This window comes from Oncorhynchus tshawytscha, linkage group LG11, assembly GCF_018296145.1.
Source record: "Oncorhynchus tshawytscha isolate Ot180627B linkage group LG11, Otsh_v2.0, whole genome shotgun sequence".
NCBI lineage: Eukaryota > Metazoa > Chordata > Actinopteri > Salmoniformes > Salmonidae > Oncorhynchus > Oncorhynchus tshawytscha.
In genome coordinates, this window is record NC_056439.1 from 53,788,958 (window position 1) to 53,808,957 (window position 20,000).

At 43.0% G+C, this 20,000-nt stretch overlaps 1 protein-coding gene across 3 annotated transcripts in view; it reads right to left on the minus strand.

Moving 5' to 3' along the window:
* The window catches only part of paplna (papilin a, proteoglycan-like sulfated glycoprotein), a 96,429-nt gene that overhangs the window by 3,247 nt on the left and 73,182 nt on the right, over positions 1–20,000 (minus strand). For all 3 annotated transcript variants that reach the window (XM_042330361.1, XM_042330359.1, XM_042330360.1), the window contains 5 exons: positions 18,028–18,189; positions 8,606–8,733; positions 8,405–8,528; positions 7,893–8,039; positions 689–816 (listed from right to left, as the gene is read on the minus strand). In XM_042330361.1, the coding sequence (XP_042186295.1) occupies positions 689–816; positions 7,893–8,039; positions 8,405–8,528; positions 8,606–8,733; positions 18,028–18,189 (689 nt within the window). The remainder of the gene's footprint in view (positions 1–688; positions 817–7,892; positions 8,040–8,404; positions 8,529–8,605; positions 8,734–18,027; positions 18,190–20,000) is intronic.

Genomic DNA, 20,000 nt, shown 5'->3' on the forward strand with positions numbered 1-20,000 from the left:
GAGGTGAGACAGGTGTAACAGAGGTGAGACAGGTCTAACAGAGGTGTAACAGAGGTGTAACAGAGGTGAGACAGGTGAGACAGAGGTGAGACAGGTGAGACAGAGGTGAGACAGGTGTAACAGTGGTGAGACAGGTGTAACACAGGTGAGACAGGTGTAACAGAGGTGAGACAGGTGTAACAGAGGTGAGACAGGTGTAACAGAGGTGAGACAGAGGTGAGACAGGTGTAACAGAGGTGAGACAGGTGTAACAGAGGTGAGACATGTGTAACAGAGGTGAGACAGGTGTAACAGAGGTGAGACAGGTGTAACAGAGGTGAGACAGGTGTAACAGAGGTGAGACAGGTGTAACAGAGGTGAGACGGGTGTAACAGAGGTGAGACAGGTCTAACAGAGGTGTAACAGAGGTGTAACAGAGGTGAGATAGGTGAGACAGAGGTGAGACAGGTGAGACAGAGGTGAGACAGGTGTAACAGAGGTGAGACAGGTGTAACAGAGGGGAGACAGGTGAGACAGAGGTGAGACAGGTGTAACAGAGGTGAGACAGGTGAGACAGAGGTGAGACAGGTGAGACAGGTGTGTCCCAGTAAGTCACGTTTGTAACACAGGTGTGAAAGACAGATGTGTACCAGTGAGACAGGTATGGCCAAGTCAGGTATGTGAGACAGGTGTGTCTGAAGCCAATCACCTTGTACTTTGAGCGTGAGCTGTCTCTGCTCCAGTTGACTGTGGGTGGAGCCTGTACAGGTGTAGACACCTGAGTCATCTGACCTCAACTGGCCAATCACAAGGGTGCCGTCCGCATGCTGTGCATGTCTACATAGCAACAACCAATCACATTTACGCACGGGGCAGAAACAACCAATCACATTTACACACGGGGCAGAAACAACCAATCACAGTCACATTTATGGCAAGAGAGTTGTACTTATCCAAACAGTAATAAGACAAGGCATAAGAAAACATCGCCCTCTACATGTTCATAAAATGGGCATTTTCTCTTTAGATTCTGGCTTAGAGTAGAAAGGGAAGAGATGTCTTGCTGTGGGCCACATTGAGATGTGTAGTGCAACACTGACTGACTAAAGCAACTGACCGAATGTAGTTTAACACGGACCTAAAACATAAAGTAAGCTACAAAATGGTTGACTAGAACAAGCTGAGCCACAGTTTAGAGAGTTGGCACAACTTTTAGAATGTTGAATATATTGTTCTAAATTCTAGACATTCAGTGACATATCATTGTTTAAATATTCTCCATGTAATGTTAATGGGGGAGATAATATGTCTGTTATAGAATGTGGTAGTGTCATGTTAATGGGGAAGATAATATGTCTGTTATAGAATGTTGTAGTGTCACGTTAATGGGGAGATAACATGGCTGTTATAGAATGTGGTAGTGTCATGTTAATGGGGGAGATAACATGTCTGTTATAGAATGTTGTAGTGTCATGTTAACGGGGAGATAACATGGCTGTTATAGAATGTGGTAGTGTCATGTTAACGGGGAGATAATATGTCTGTTATAGAATGTTGTAGTGTCATGTTAATGGGGGAGATAATATGTCTGTTATAGAATGTTGTAGTGTCATGTTAACGGGGAGATAATATGTCTGTTATAGAATGTGGTAGTGTCATGTTAATGGGGGAGATAACATGGCTGTTATAGAATGTTGTAGTGTCATGTTAACGGGGAGATAACATGGCTGTTATAGAATGTTGTAGTGTCATGTTAATGGGGGAGATAACATGGCTGTTATAGAATGTTGTAGTGTCATGTTAACAGGGAGATAACATGGCTGTTATAGAATGTTGTAGTGTCATGTTAATGGGGGAGATAACATGGCTGTTATAGAATGTTGTAGTGTCATGTTAATGGGGAGATAACATGGCTGTTATAGAATGTTGTAGTGTCATGTTAACGGGGAGATAACATGGCTGTTATAGAATGTTGTAGTGTCATGTTAATGGGCAGATAACATGGCTGTTATAGAATGTTGTAGTGTCATGTTAATGGGGGAGATAACATGGCTGTTATAGAATGTTGTAGTGTCATGTTAACAGGGAGATAACATGTCTGTTATACAATGTTGTAGTGTCATGTTAATGGGGAGATAACATGGCTGTTATAGAATGTTGTAGTGTCATGTTAACGGGGAGATAACATGGCTGTTATAGAATGTTGTAGTGTCATGTTAATGGGGAGATAACATGTCTGTTATAGAATGTTGTAGTGTCATGTTAATGAGGAAGATCATATGCTGTTATAGAATGTTGTAGTGTCATGTTAATGGGGAGATAACATGTCTGTTATAGAATGTTGTAGTGTCATGTTAATGAGGGAGATAATATGGCTGTTATAGAGTGTTATAGTGTCATGTTAATGAGGGAGACAATATGTCTGTTATAGAATGTTGTAGTGTCATGTTAATGAGGGAGATCATATGCTGTTATAGAATGTTGTAGTGTCATGTTAATGGGGAGATAACATGTCTGTTATAGAATGTTGTAGTGTCATGTTAATGGGGGAGATAACATGGCTGTTATAGAATGTTGTAGTGTCATGTTAATGGGGAGATAACATGGCTGTTATAGAATGTGGTAGTGTCATGTTAACGGGGAGATAATATGTCTGTTATAGAATGTTGTAGTGTCATGTTAATGGGGAGCTAATATGTCTGTTATAGAATGTTGTAGTGTCATGTTAACGGGGAGATAATATGTCTGTTATAGAATGTGGTAGTGTCATGTTAATGGGGAGATAACATGGCTGTTATAGAATGTTGTAGTGTCATGTTAACGGGGAGATAACATGGCTGTTATAGAATGTTGTAGTGTCATGTTAATGGGGGAGATAACATGGCTGTTATAGAATGTTGTAGTGTCATGTTAACAGGGAGATAACATGGCTGTTATAGAATGTTGTAGTGTCATGTTAATGGGGGAGATAACATGGCTGTTATAGAATGTTGTAGTGTCATGTTAATGGGGAGATAACATGGCTGTTATAGAATGTTGTAGTGTCATGTTAATGGGGAGATAACATGTCTGTTATAGAATGTTGTAGTGTCATGTTAATGGGGAGATAACATGGCTGTTATAGAATGTTGTAGTGTCATGTTAATGGGGGAGATAACATGGCTGTTATAGAATGTTGTAGTGTCATGTTAACGGGGAGATAACATGGCTGTTATAGAATGTTGTAGTGTCATGTTAACGGGGGAGATAACATGGCTGTTATAGAATGTTGTAGTGTCATGTTAACGGGGAGATAATATGGCTGTTATAGAGTGTTGTAGTGTCATGTTAATGAGGGAGATAATATGTCTGTTATAGAATGTTGTAGTGTCATGTTAACAGGGAGATAATATGTCTGTTATAGAATGTTGTAGTGTCATGTTAACAGGGAGATAACATGTCTGTTATAGAATGCTGTAGTGTCATGTTAACGGGGAGATAACATGGCTGTTATAGAATGTGGTAGTGTCATGTTAACGGGAGATAATATGTCTGTTATAGAATGTTGTAGTGTCATGTTAATGGGGAGATAATATGTCTGTTATAGAATGTTGTAGTGTCATGTTAACGGGGAGATAATATGTCTGTTATAGAATGTGGTAGTGTCATGTTAATGGGGAGATAACATGGCTGTTATAGAATGTTGTAGTGTCATGTTAACGGGAGATAACATGGCTGTTATAGAATGTTGTAGTGTCATGTTAATGGGGAGATAACATGGCTGTTATAGAATGTTGTAGTGTCATGTTAACAGGGAGATAACATGGCTGTTATAGAATGTTGTAGTGTCATGTTAATGGGGAGATAACATGGCTGTTATAGAATGTTGTAGTGTCATGTTAATGGGGAGATAACATGGCTGTTATAGAATGTTGTAGTGTCATGTTAACGGGGAGATAACATGGCTGTTATAGAATGTTGTAGTGTCATGTTAATGGGCAGATAACATGGCTGTTATAGAATGTTGTAGTGTCATGTTAATGGGGAGATAACATGGCTGTTATAGAGTGTTGTAGTGTCATGTTAATGAGGGAGATAACATGTCTGTTATAGAATGTTGTAGTGTCATGTTAATGAGGGAGATAATATGGCTGTTATAGAGTGTTATAGTGTCATGTTAATGAGGGAGACAATATGTCTGTTATAGAATGTTGTAGTGTCATGTTAATGAGGAGATCATATGCTGTTATAGAATGTTGTAGTGTCATGTTAATGGGGAGATAACATGTCTGTTATAGAATGTTGTAGTGTCATGTTAATGGGGAGATAACATGGCTGTTATAGAACGTTGTAGTGTCATGTTAATGGGGAGATAACATGGCTGTTATAGAATGTTGTAGTGTCATGTTAACGGGGAGATAACATGGCTGTTATAGAATGTTGTAGTGTCATGTTAATGGGGAAATAACATGGTTGTTATAGAATGTTGTAGTGTCATGTTAACGGGGAGATAATATGGCTGTTATAGAGTGTTGTAGTGTCATGTTAATGAGGGAGATAATATGTCTGTTATAGAATGTTGTAGTGTCATGTTAACAGGGAGATAATATGTCTGTTATAGAATGTTGTAGTGTCATGTTAACAGGGAGATAACATGTCTGTTATAGAATGCTGTAGTGTCATGTTAACGAGGGAGATAATATGCTGTTATAGAATGTTGTAGTGTCATGTTAACAGGGAGATAACATGTCTGTTATAGAATGTTGTAGTGTCATGTTAACGGGGAGATAACATGGCTGTTATAGAATGTGGTAGTGTCATGTTAATGGGGAAGATAATATGTCTGTTATAGAATGTTGTCGTGTCATGTTAATGGGGAGATAACATGTCTGTTATAGAATGTTGTAGTGTCATGTTAACGGGGAGATAACATGGCTGTTATAGAATGTTGTAGTGTCATGTTAACGGGGAGATAACATGTCTGTTATAGAATGTTGTAGTGTCATGTTAACGGGGAGATAACATGGCTGTTATAGAATGTTGTAGTGTCATGTTAACGGGGGAGATAACATGGCTGTTATAGAATGTTGTAGTGTCATGTTAACGGGGAGATAATATGGCTGTTATAGAGTGTTGTAGTGTCATGTTAATGAGGGAGATAATATGTCTGTTATAGAATGTTGTAGTGTCATGTTAACAGGGAGATAATATGTCTGTTATAGAATGTTGTAGTGTCATGTTAATGGGGAAGATAACATGTCTGTTATAGAATGTGGTAGTGTCATGTTAACAGGGAGATAATATGTCTGTTATAGAATGTTGTAGTGTCATGTTAACAGGGAGATAATATGTCTGTTATAGAATGTTGTAGTGTCATGTTAACAGGGAGATAATATGTCTGTTATAGAATGTTGTAGTGTCATGTTAACAGGGAGATAATATGTCTGTTATAGAATGTTGTAGTGTCATGTTAATGGGGGAGATAACATGGCTGTTATAGAATGTTGTAGTGTCATGTTAACGGGGAGATAACATGGCTGTTATAGAATGTTGTAGTGTCATGTTAATGGGGGAGATAACATGGCTGTTATAGAATGTTGTAGTGTCATGTTAACAGGGAGATAACATGGCTGTTATAGAATGTTGTAGTGTCATGTTAATGGGGAGATAACATGGCTGTTATAGAATGTTGTAGTGTCATGTTAATGGGGAGATAACATGGCTGTTATAGAATGTTGTAGTGTCATGTTAACGGGGAGATAACATGGCTGTTATAGAATGTTGTAGTGTCATGTTAATGGGCAGATAACATGGCTGTTATAGAATGTTGTAGTGTCATGTTAATGGGGAGATAACATGGCTGTTATAGAGTGTTGTAGTGTCATGTTAATGAGGGAGATAACATGTCTGTTATAGAATGTTGTAGTGTCATGTTAATGAGGGAGATAATATGGCTGTTATAGAGTGTTATAGTGTCATGTTAATGAGGGAGACAATATGTCTGTTATAGAATGTTGTAGTGTCATGTTAATGAGGGAGATCATATGCTGTTATAGAATGTTGTAGTGTCATGTTAATGGGGAGATAACATGTCTGTTATAGAATGTTGTAGTGTCATGTTAATGGGGAGATAACATGGCTGTTATAGAACGTTGTAGTGTCATGTTAATGGGGAGATAACATGGCTGTTATAGAATGTTGTAGTGTCATGTTAACGGGGAGATAACATGGCTGTTATAGAATGTTGTAGTGTCATGTTAATGGGGAAATAACATGGTTGTTATAGAATGCTGTAGTGTCATGTTAACGGGGAGATAATATGGCTGTTATAGAGTGTTGTAGTGTCATGTTAATGAGGGAGATAATATGTCTGTTATAGAATGTTGTAGTGTCATGTTAACAGGGAGATAACATGTCTGTTATAGAATGTTGTAGTGTCATGTTAACAGGGAGATAACATGTCTGTTATAGAATGTTGTAGTGTCATGTTAACGGGGAGATAACATGGCTGTTATAGAATGTTGTAGTGTCATGTTAACAGGAGATAACATGTCTGTTATAGAATGTTGTAGTGTCATGTTAACGGGGAGATAACATGGCTGTTATAGAATGTTGTAGTGTCATGTTAATGGGGAGATAACATGGCTGTTATAGAATGTTGTCGTGTCATGTTAATGGGGAGATAACATGGCTGTTATAGAATGTTGTAGTGTCATGTTAACGGGGAGATAACATGGCTGTTATAGAATGTTGTAGTGTCATGTTAATGGGCAGATAACATGGCTGTTATAGAATGTTGTAGTGTCATGTTAACGGGGAGATAACATGGCTGTTATAGAATGTTGTCGTGTCATGTTAAAATGCATCAGATTATAGAAACCGTAAATGTCCCAGCTCTGTAAATCAAATCAAATGTATTTATATCGCACATTTCAGACATGAATGCAATGAACTTCAGAGAAGAAAACAAACAAAAACAACTGAAAGAATAACAATAAAAACTAAATGGAAAAGGAAAGCTAAAAAGGTCTTAAATATCTCTGAATAAAATGGTATTAAGATCTATTTTAAATGTCTCTGAATAAAATGGTATTAAGATCTATTTTAAATGTCTCTGAATAAAATGGTATTAAGATCTATTTTAAATGTCTCTGAATAAAATGGTATTAAGATCTATTTTAAATATCTCTGAATAAAATGGTATTAAGATCTATTTTAAATGTCTCTGAATAAAATGGTATTAAGATCTATTTTAAATGTCTCTGAATAAAATGGTATTAAGATCTATTTTAAATATCTCTGAATAAAATGGTATTAAGATCTATTTTAAATGTCTCTGAATAAAATGGTATTAAGATCTATTTTAAATGTCTCTGAATAAAATGGTGTTAAGATCTATTTTAAATGTCTCTGAATAAAATGGTATTAAGATCTATTTTAAATGTCTCTGAATAAAATGGTATTAAGATCTATTTTAAATGTCTCTGAATAAAATGGTATTAAGATCTATTTTAAATGTCTCTGAATAAAATGGTATTAAGATCTATTTTAAATATCTCTGAATAAAAAGGTATTAAGATCTATTTTAAATGTCTCTGAATAAAATGGTATTAAGATCTATTTTAAATGTCTCTGAATAAAATGGTATTAAGATCTATTTTAAATGTCTCTGAATAAAATGGTATTAAGATCTATTTTAAATGTCTCTGAATAAAATGGTATTAAGATCTATTTTAAATGTCTCTGAATAAAATGGTATTAAGATCTATTTTAAATGTCTCTGAATAAAAAGGTATTAAGATCTATTTTAAATATCTCTGAATAAAAAGGTATTAAGATCTATTTTAAATATCTCTGAATAAAAAGGTCTTAAATATCTCTGAATCTGTGGCTCTGACCCCAAACTGGGTTTTTTGCAGGACTATCACTGTTACCTGAGAGAGTTGAGTGTCTGTCCTTCTCTGGTCCACTGGAGGCTGACCGAAGAGAGCGCTGACGTTGGGATGATCTTACAGGCTAGTCTGACCGTCTGTCCTGCTTTCCCCTCCACAGACGACGAACCTGATCGGTCTATACTGAACCTGAACCATCATACACAAAGAGAAGGGGTTGGTGGATGGGACTATGTGGAGAGGAGGGGTTGTGGATGGGACTATGTGGAGAGGAGTGAGGGCACCCTACTTGGGTGAGGGCTGTGTGTGTGTTCACCCTACTTGGGTGAGGGCTGTGTGTGTGATTCCTACTTGGATGAGGGCTGTGTGTGTGTTAGTCCTACTTGGGTGAGGGCTGTGTGTGTGTGAGTCCTATGTGTGTGTGACTCCTATTTGGGTGAGGGCTGTGTGTGTGTGACTCCTACTTGGGTGACGGCTGTGTGTGTCTCATACTTGGGTGAGGGCTGTGTGTGTGACTCATACTTGGGTGAGGGCTGTGTGTGTGTGAGTCCTACTTGGGTGAGGGCTGGCGATGAGGTACTGACGGCAGTATAACTCCTGTCTCTCCTGTCCTGTCTGCTCCATCTTGGGGGAGGCTTCCTGCCGTGTCCTGTACCGCCTGGGATCCTCTGGTGTTCTCTGTCAAACACACGGTGATTTGGCTCAAGGTCCCCACAAGATAAAACGAACACACAGACAGACGTGTCTCTACATACCTGAGACAGACAGGTACACGTAGCGGTGATCTCTCTCACGGTCACGCGTTGCCACACAGAGCAACCAACCAGAGTCAGCCTTAGTTAGAGGACCAACTAACAGAGAACCATTAGGCTGCGGATGATGCCTGGGGGGAAGGATTTGACAGTTGCACACACTTAAAATATCCAGCACATTAGTGTATATAGAAAACGCCCAGAACACAGGAAATATTATTTAAGCAGTAAGACCTGGGAGGGTGTGGTATATGGCTAACGCTAACAGCTGTTCATTCTCAAAACGCAATGCGCAGGTCCATGGAAACAGCCCTTAGCCGTGGTATATTGGCCATATACCACAAATCCCTGAGGTGCCTTATTGCTATTATAAACTGGTTACCAACGTAATTAGAGCAGTAAAAATACTGCTATGGCTTTCAGCCAATCAGCATTCAGGGCTCGAACCACCCAGTTTATAATACAGTAAACTGAACAACATTATAAAACGCAACACGCAACATTTTTCAAAGATTTTACTGAGTTACAGTTCATATCAGGAAATCAGTCAATTTAAATAAATTCATTAGATTCACGCCCTGATCTGGTTCACCTGTCCTTGTTTATTTATTTTAATTTTATTTTACCTTTATTTAACCAGGTAGGCAAGTTGAGAACAAGTTCTCATTTACAATTGCGACCTGGCCAAGATAAAGCAAAGCAGTTCGACAGATACAACGACACAGAGTTACACATGGAGTAAACAAACATACAGTCAATAATACAGTATAAACAAGTCTATATACAATGTGAGCAAATGAGGTGAGAAGGGAGGTAAAGGCAAAAAAGGCCATGGTGGCAAAGTAAATACAATATAGCAAGTAAAACACTGGAATGGTAGATTTGCAATGGAAGAATGTGCAAAGTAGAAATAAAAATAATGGGGTGCAAAGGAGCAAAATAAATAAATTAATTAAATACAGTTGGGAAAGAGGTAGTTGTCAGTAATCTGTGAGCTGCTCTGACAGTTGGTGCTTAAAGCTAGTGAGGGAGATAAGTGTTTCCAGTTTCAGAGATTTTTGTAGTTCGTTCCAGTCATTGGCAGCAGAGAAATGGAAGGAGAGGCGGCCAAAGAAAGAATTGGTTTTGGGGGTGACTAGAGAGATATACCTGCTGGAGCGTGTGCTACAGGTGGAAGATGCTATGGTGACCAGCGAGCTGAGATAAGGGGGACTTTACCTAGCAGGGTCTTGTAGATGACATGGAGCCAGTGGGTTTGGCGACGAGTATGAAGCGAGGACCAGCCAACGAGAGCGTACAGGTCGCAATGGTGGGTAGTATATGGGGCTTTGGTGACAAAACGGATTGCACTGTGATAGACTGCATCCAATTTGTTGAGTAGGGTATTGGAGGCTATTTTGTAAATGACATCGCCAAAGTCGAGGATTGGTAGGATGGTCAGTTTTACAAGGGTATGTTTGGCAGCATGAGTGAAGGATGCTTTGTTGCGAAATAGGAAGCCAATTCTAGATTTAACTTTTGATTGGAGATGTTTGATATGGGTCTGGAAGGAGAGTTTACGGTCTAACCAGACACCTAAGTATTTGTAGTTGTCCACGTATTCTGAGTCAGAGCCGTCCAGAGTAGTGATGTTGGACAGGCGGGTAGGTGCAGGTAGCGATCGGTTGAAGAGCATGCATTTAGTTTGACTTGTATTTAAGAGCAATTGGAGGCTACGGAAGGAGAGTTGTATGGCATTGAAGCTTGCCTGGAGGGTTGTTAACACAGTGTCCAAAGAAGGGCCGGAAGTATACAGAATGGTGTCGTCTGCGTAGAGGTGGATCAGAGACTCACCAGCAGCAAGAGCGACCTCATTGATGTATACAGAGAAGAGAGTCGGTCCAAGAATTGAACCCTGTTGCACCCCCATAGAGACTGCCAGAGGTCCGGACAGCAGTCCCTCCGATTTGACACACTGAACTCTATCAGAGAAGTAGTTGGTGTACCAGGCGAGGCAATCATTTGAGAAACCAAGGCTGTCGAGTCTGCCGAAGAGGATGTGGTGATTGACAGAGTCGAAAGCCTTGGCCAGATCAATGAATACGGCTGCACAGTAATGTTTCTTATCGATGGCGGTTAAGATATCGTTTAGGACCTTGAGCGTGGCTGAGGTGCACCCATGACCAGCTCTGAAACCAGAATGCATAGCAGAGAAGGTATGGTGAGATTCGAAATGGTCGGTAATCTGTTTGTTGACTTGGCTTTCGAAGACCTTAGAAAGGCATGGTAGGATAGATATAGGTCTGTAGCAGTTTGGGTCAAGAGTGTCCTCCCCCCTTTGAAGAGGGGGATGACCACAGCTGCTTTCCAATCTTTGGGAATCTCAGACGACACGAAAGAGAGGTTGAACAGGCTAGTAATAGGGGTGGCAACAATTTCGGCAGATAATTTTAGAAAGAAAGGGTCCAGATTGTCTAGCCCGGCTGATTTGTAGGGGTCCAGATTTTGCCGCTCTTTCAGAACATCAGCTGAATGGATTTGGGAGAAGGAGAAATGGGGAAGGCTTGGGCGAGTTGCTGTTGGGGGTGCAGTGCTGTTGACCAGGGTAGGAGTAGCCAGGTGGAAAGCATGGCCAGCCATAGAAAAATGCTTATTGAAATTCTCAATTATGGTGGATTTATCAGTGGTGACAGTGTTTCCTATCTTCAGTGCAGTGGGCAGCTGGGAGGAGGTGTTCTTATTCTCCATGGACTTTACAGTGTCCCAGAACGTTTTTGAGTTAGTGTTGCAGGAAGCAAATTTCTGCTTGAAAAAGCTAGCCTTGGCTTTTCTAACTGCCTGTGTATAATGGTTTCTAGCTTCCCTGAACAGCTGCATATCACGGGGGCTGTTCGATGTTAATGCAGAACGCCATAGGATGTTTTTGTGTTGGTTAAGGGCAGTCAGGTCTGGGGAGAACCAAGGGCTATATCTGTTCCTGGTTCTAAATTTCTTGAATGGGGCATGTTTATTTAAGATGGTTAGGAAGGCATTTTAAAAAAATATCCAGGCATCCTCTACTGACGGGATGAGATCAATATCCTTCCAGGATACCCCGGCCAGGTCGATTAGAAAGGCCTGCTCGTTGAAGTGTTTCAGGGAGCGTTTGACAGTGATGAGTGGAGGTCGTTTGACTGCTGACCCATTACGGATGCAGGCAATGAGGCAGTGATCGCTGAGATCTTAGTTGAAGACAGCAGAGGTGTATTTAGAGGGGAAGTTGGTTAGGATGATATCTATGAGGGTGCCTGTGTTTAAGGCTTTGGGGAGGTACCTGGTAGGTTCATTGATAATTTGTGTGAGATTGAGGGCATCAAGTCTAGATTGTAGGATGGCTGGGGTGTTAAGCATGTTCCAGTTTAGCTCGCCTAGCAGCACGAGCTCTGAAGATAGATGGGGGGGCAATCAGTTCACATATGGTGTCCAGAGCACAGCTGGGGGCAGAGGGTGGTCTATAGCAGGCGGCAACGGTGAGAGACTTGTTTTTAGAGAGGTGGATTTTTAAAAGTAGAAGTTCAAATTGTTTGGGTACAGACCTGGATAGTAGGACAGAACTCTGCAGGCTATCTTTGCAGTAGATTGCAACACCGCCCCCTTTGGCAGTTCTATCTTGTCTGAAAATGTTGTAGTTTGGAATTAAAATTTCTGAATTTTTGGTGGTCTTCCTAAGCCAGGATTCAGACACAGCTAGAACATCCGGGTTGGCAGAGTGTGCTAAAGCAGTGAATAGAACAAACTTAGGGAGGAGGCTTCTAATGTTAACATGCATGAAACCAAGGCTATTACGGTTACAGAAGTCGTCAAAAGAGAGCGCCTGGGGAATAGGAGTGGAGCTAGGCACTGCAGGGCCTGGATTCACCTCTACATCGCCAGAGGAACATAGGAGGAGTAGAATAAGGGTGCGGCTAAAAGCAATAAGAATTGGTCGTCTAGAACGTCTGGAACAGAGAGTAAAAGGAGGTTTCTGGGGGCGATAAAATAGCATCAAGGTATAATGTACAGATAAAGGTATGGTAGGATGTGAATACAGTGGAGGTAAACCTAGGTATTGAGTGATGATGAAAGAGATATTGTCTCTAGAAACATCATTGAAACCAGGAGATGTCATTGCATGTGTGGGTGGTGGAACTAATAGGTTGGATAAGGTATAGTGAGCAGGACTAGAGGCTCTACAGTGAAATAAGCCAATAAACACTAACCAGAACAGCAATGGACAAGACATATTGACATTAAGGAGAGGCATGCTTAGTCGAGTGATCAAAAGGGTCCAGTGAGTAGAGAGGTTGGTTGGGGGTCACAGCGATTTAGACAGCTAGCCAGGCCATCGGTAGCAAGCTAGCATAGGATGGAGGTCTGTTGTTAGCCACCTCTTGCATTCCGTCAGTAGATTAGTGGGGTTCCGTGTGGTAGAGGGGATTAATCCAAATCACACAACAACAACAAAAATAAAAACAATAGATATAGTTATAGAGGCCCAAGAAGAAAACATAATAATAATAAAAATAAATAAATTGTCCGATTGTCTATTCAGATAGCAGCCGGTAAGACAGCTAACGGTTAGCAGGCCGCAGATGGGCGTTCAGGTAACATCGCGACGGAGGAGCCAGCCGGATCTCCTTCGGGTAGATAACGTCGGCAGTCCAGTTGTGAAGGCCCGGTGGGGCTCCGCGTAGGCAGTAAAACGGGTCCGGATAGGTGACTGCAGCCCAGGAGTGATTGATGGAACTCTTCAGCTGGCTAGCTCCGGAATAATAGATGTTTGCTCCGGAATTGACGAAAGCCGATAGTCACACGGATAGCAGCTAGCTAGCTGTGAGATCCGGGTATGAATGTCCAGAGAGCAGTTGAAATCCAGGGACATGGAGAGAAAAATTCGTCCGGTATGTTCCGTTCCGAGCCGCGCTGCGCCGTACAAAACTGGCGATAGATTTTCGAGCTAAAGGATAGCTGATGACCACAAACCGTGGTTAGCTGAATACTAACGATTTGCCAGTAAAGAAGCTAACTAGCTTCTGAACTAGCTTCTGATTAGCTTCTGGATTAGCTTCTGGGCTAGCTTCTGGCTAGCTCCTGGCTAGCTTCTGGCTAGTTTCAGGCTAGCTTCTTGGAGTTTCTGGCTAGCTTCTTGGAGGATTACAGATTTGAGGTAAATAATAATTTTTTATAAATATAAATTGGTGAGGCGGGTTGCAGGAGAGTGTTTTGAAGATGAGTTGATGGAAAATAAAAATAAAATGTATGTGAAAAAAGTTGTAAATATATATATATATACAGGACACGACGAGGACAAAAGACGTCTGAACTGCTATGCCATCTTGGTATAAGTGATTGTGATTGTCTCCACCCCCTCCAGGTGTCGCTTATTACCCCCAGTGTATTTTTCCCTGTGTTTCCTGTTTCTCTGTCCCAGTGTATTTATCCCTGTGTTTCCTGTCTCTCTGTACCAGTGTATTTATCCCTGTGTTTCCTGTCTCTCTGTACCAGTGTATTTATCCCTGTGTTTCCTGTCTCTCTGTACCAGTGTATTTATCCCTGTGTTTCCTGTCACTCTGTGCCAGTGTATTTATCCCTGTGTTTCCTGTCTCTCTGTACCAGTGTATTTATCCCTGTGTTTCCTGTCTCTCTGTCCCAGTGTATTTATCCCTGTGTTTCCTGTCTCTCTGTACCAGTGTATTTATCCCTGTGTTTCCTGTCTCTCTGTCCCAGTGTATTTATCCCTGTGTTTCCTGTCTCTCTGTCCCAGTGTATTTATCCCTGTGTTTCCTGTCTCTCTGTCCCAGTGTATTTATCCCTGTGTTTCCTGTCTCTCTGTCCCAGTGTATTTATCCCTGTGTTTCCTGTCTCTCTGTCCCAGTGTATTTATCCCTGTGTTTCCTGTCTCTCTGTCCCAGTGTATTTATCCCTGTGTTTCCTGTCTCTCTGTCCCAGTGTATTTATCCCTGTGTTTCCTGTCTCTCTGTCCCAGTGTATTTATCCCTGTGTTTCCTGTCTCTGTACCAGTGTATTTATCCCTGTGTTTCCTGTCTCTGTACCAGTGTATTTATCCCTGTGTTTCCTGTCTCTCTGTCCCAGTGTATTTATCCCTGTGTTTCCTGTCTCTCTGTCCCAGTGTATTTATCCCTGTGTTTCCTGTCTCTCTGTCCAGTGTATTTATCCCTGTGTTTCCTGTCTCTCTGTCCCAGTGTATTTATCCCTGTGTTTCCTGTCTCTCTGTGCCTGTTAGTCTTGTTTGCCAAGTCAACCAGTGTTTTTCCTTGCTCCTATTCATCCCAGTCTATGTTTGTTTCTAGTCCTCCTGGTTTCGACCTTTGCCTGTCCTGACTCCGAACCCGTCTACCTGACCACTCAGCCTGTTCTGACAACCAGCCTGCCTGACCACTCAGCCTGTTCTGACAACCAGCCTGCCTGACCACTCTGCCTGTTCTGACAACCAGCCTGCCTGACCACTCTGCCTGTTCTGACAACCAAGACAGCCTGATCAACTCTCGCCTGTTCTGACAACCAAGACAGCCTGACCACTCAGCCTGTTCTGACAACCAGCCTGCCTGACCACTCAGCCTGTTCTGACAACCAGCCTGCCTGACCACTCTGCCTGTTCTGACAACCAGCCTGCCTGACCACTCTGCCTGTTCTGACAACCAGCCTGCCTGACCACTCTGCCTGTTCTGACAACCAAGACAGCCTGATCAACTCTCGCCTGTTCTGACAACCAAGACAGCCTGACCACTCAGCCTGTTCTGACAACCAGCCTGCCTGACCACTCAGCCTGTTCTGACAACCAGCCTGCCTGACCACTCTGCCTGTTCTGACAACCAGCCTGCCTGACCACTCTGCCTGTTCTGACAACCAGCCTGCCTGACCACTCTACCTGTTCTGACAACCAGCCTGCCTGACCACTCTGCCTGTTCTGACAACCAGCCTGCCTGACCACTCTGCCTGTTCTGACAACCAAGCCTGCCTGACCACTCTGCCTGTTCTGACAACCAAGACAGCCTGATCACTCTGCCTATTCTGACAACCAAGCCTGCCTGACCATACTGCCTGTTCTGACAACCAGCCTGCCTGACCACTCTGCCTGTTCTGACAACCAGCCTGCCTGACCACTCTGCCTGTTCTGACAACCAGCCTGCTTGACCACTCTGCCTGTTCTGACAACCAGCCTACCTGACCACTCTGCCTGTTCTGACAACCAGCCTGCCTGACCACTCAGCCTGTTCTGACAACCAGCCTGCCTGACCACTCTGCCTGTTTTGACAACCAGCCTGCCTGACCACTCTGCCTGTTCTGACAACCAAGACAGCCTGACCAACTCTTGCCTGTTCTGACAACCAAGACAGCCTGACCACTCAGCCTGTTCTGACAACCAGCCTGCCTGACCACTCAGCCTGTTCTGACAACCAGCCTGCCTGACCACTCTGCCTGTTTTGACAACCAGCCTGCCTGACCACTCTGCCTGTTCTGACAACCAAGACAGCCTGACCAACTCTCGCCTGTTCTGACAACCAAGACAGCCTGACCACTCAGCCTGTTCTGACAACCAGCCTGCCTGACCACTCAGCCTGTTCTGACAACCAGCCTGCCTGACCACTCTGCCTGTTCTGACAACCAGCCTGCCTGACCAACTCTCACCTGTCTCCGACCTGCCTTTCCCTCCTCCCTTTGTTATGACAAATATCGGAGCTCAACCATCTGCCTCCTGTGTCTGCATTTGGGTCTCGCCTTGTGCCCTTATAACTAGGCCTTAATCTATGAATTTCACATGACTGGGAATACAGATAAGCATCTGTTGGTCACAGACACAGTTGACGTCGGAAGTTTACATACACTTAGGTTGGAGTCATTAAACCTAGTTTTTCAACCACTCCACAAATTTCTTGTTAACAAACTATAGCTTTGTCAAGTCGGTCAGGACATCTACTTTGTGCATGACACAAGTCATTTTTCCAACAATTGTTTACAGACAGATTATTTCACTTATAATTCACTGTATCACAATTCCAGTGGGTCAGAAGTTTACATACACTAAGTTGACTGTGCCTTTAATTAAACAGTTTGGAAAATTTCAGAAAATGATGTCATGGCTTTAGAAGGTTCTGATAGGCTAATTGACATCATTTGAGTCAATTGGAGGTGTACCTGTGGATGTATTTCAAGGTCTACCTTCAAACTCAGTGCCTCTTTGCTTGACATCATGGGAAAATCAAAAGGTATCAGCCAAGACCTCAGAAAAACAATTGTAGACCTCCACAAGTCTGGTTCATCCTTGGGAGCAATTTCCAAACGCCTGAAGGTACCACGTTCATCTGTACAAACAATAGTACGCAAGTATAAACACCATGGGACCACTCAGCCATCATACCGCTCAGGAAGGAGACACGTTCTGTCTCCTAGAGATGAACGTACTTTGGTGCGAAAAGTGCAAATCAATCCCAGAACAACAGCAAAAGACCTTGTGAAGATGCTGGAGGAAACAGGTACAATAGTATCTATATCCACAGTAAAACAAGTCCAATATCGACATAACCTGAAAGGCCGCTCAGCAAGGAAGAAGCCACTGCTCCAAAACAGCCATACTAAAGCCAGACTACGGTTTGCAACTGCACATGGGGACAAAGATCGTACTTTTTGGAGAAATGTCGTCTGGTCTGATGAAACAAAAATATAACTGTTTGGCCATAATGACCATCGTTATGTTTGGAGGAAAAAGGGGGAGGCTTGCAAACCGAAGAACACCATCCCAACCATGAAGCACGGGGGTGGCAGCATCATGTTGTGGGGGTGCTTTGCTGCAGGAGGGACTGGTGCACTTCACAAAATAGATGGCTTCATGAGGAAGGAAAATTATGTGGATATATTAAAGCAACATCTCAAGACATCAGTCTGGAAGTTAAAGCTTGGTCGCAAATGGGTCTTCCAAATGGACAATGACCTCAAGCATACTTCCAAAGTTGTGGCAAAATGGCTTAAGGACAACAGAGTCAAGGTATTAGAGTGGCCATCACAAAGCCCTGACCTCAATCCTATAGAAAATATGTGGGCAAAAATGACTTGTGTCCTGCACAAAGTAGATGTCCTAACCAACTTGTTAAAACTATAGTTTGTTAACAATACATTTGTGGAGTGGTTGAAAAAATGAGTTTTAATAACTCCAACCTAAGTGTACGTAAACTTCCCACTTCAACTGTACATCTTACAGCATACACCCAGGTATAGTCACAGTGTATAAGAACATCCCTTTTCTTTACGCTCACCGATTTTACCAATAAACTGTTTTATTAGAGTTTCACATTCCTCAATAAACTACGATTGTGAAATGGCTGACATACGGCTACCTTCAACGGCTGTAAGTTGCTCTGGATAAGAGCGTCTGCTAAATGATTAACATGTCAAAAATGTAGTGTGCTCACCTAAAGGTAGTGAGAGGGACTCCATCCTTCCTCCACTCCACTATGATGGTGGAGGACGGAGCTGGAGAGACTCTGCAGGGTAACACCACCGTCTGTCCCACCAGAGCCTCCACCGTGGTCGGGTCGGACTGGTCGATCTTCACCCCCCCTGGCTGGGTCAGGCTGGAGGAAGGGGGGTTTGAGAAGGACATGAGGGAGAGAGGACAGTGGAAAGACATGGAAAGAAAGAGAGAGGGAAAGAGAAAAGGAGAGAGGGAAAGAAAAAAGGAGAGAAGGAAAGAGGAAAGGAGAGAGGGAAAGAGAAAAGGAGAGAGGGAAAGAGGAAAGGAGAGAGAAAAGAGGAAAGGAGAGAGGGAAAGAGGAAAGGAGAGAGGGAAAGAGAAAAGGAGAGAGAAAAGAGGAAAGGAGAGAGGGAAAGAGGAAAGGAGAGAGAAAAGAGAAAAGGAGAGAGAAAAGAGGAAAGTCACTTCATGCTGATTATTTTAGCATAGAGCTAGACAGCATAGAGCTAGACAACATAGAGCTAGATAACATAGAGCTAGACAGCATAGAGCTAGACAGCATAGAGCTAGACAGCATAGAGCTAGACAGCATAGAGCTAGACAGCATAGAGCTAGACAACATAGAGCTAGACAGCATAGAGCTAGACAACATAGACCTAGACAGCATAGAGCTAGACAGCACAGAGCTAGACAGCATAGAGCTAGACAACATAGAGCTAGACAACATAGAGCTAGACAGCATAGAGCTAGACAACATAGAGCTAGACAACACAGAGCTAGACAGCATAGAGCTAGCATAGAGCTAGGCAACATAGAACTAGACAGCATGGAGCTAAACAACATAGAGCTAGATAGTATAGAGCTTAGATAGCATAGAAATGGAAATGTGACATTCTATTTCTACTGGAGATAGAGGAGTCTAGAAGAGACGTCTAGAGGAGGCGTCTAGAGGAGGAGTCTAGAGGAGGAGTCTAGAGGAAGAGTCTAGAGGAGGCGTCTAGAGGAGGCGTCTAGAGGAGGCGTCTAGAGGAGGAGTCTAGAGGAGGAGTCTAGAGGAAGAGTCTAGAGGAAGAGTCTAGAGGAGGCGTCTAGAGGAGGCGTCTAGAGGAGGCGTCTAGAGGAGGAGTCTAGAGGAAGAGTCTAGAGGAGGAGTCTAGAGGAGGAGTCTAGAGGAGGAGTCTAGAGGAGGTCTAGAGGAAGAGTCTAGAGGAGGCGTCTAGAGGAGGCGTCTAGAGGAGGCGTCTAGAGGAGGCGTCTAGAGGAGGCGTCTAGAGGAGGCGTCTAGAGGAAGAGTCTAGAGGAGGAGTCTAGAGGAGGCGTCTAGAGCAGAGGAGGCACATGGAACAGGAACATACCACCATACGATGAGACCACACCCCCACACCACCACACCACCATACGATGAGACCACACCCCCACACCACCATACGATGAGACCACACCCCCACACCACCATACGATGAGACCACACCCCCACACCACCATACAATGAGACCACACCCCCACACCACCATACGATGAGACCACACCACCATACGATGAGACCACACCCCCACACCACCATACGATGAGACCACACCACCACACCACCATACGATGAGACCACACCACCACACCACCATACGATGAGACCACACCACCACACCACCATACGATGAGACCACACCACCACACCACCATACGATGAGACCACACCACCACACCACCATACGATGAGACCACACCACCACACCACCATACGATGAGACCACACCACCATACGATGAGACCACACCACCATACGATGAGACCACACCCCCACACCACCATACGATGAGACCACACCACCATACGATGAGACCACACCACCATACGATGAGACCACACCACCATACGATGAGACCACACCACCATACGATGAGACCACACCACCATACGATGAGACCACACCACCACACCACCATACGATGAGACCACACTACCATACGATGA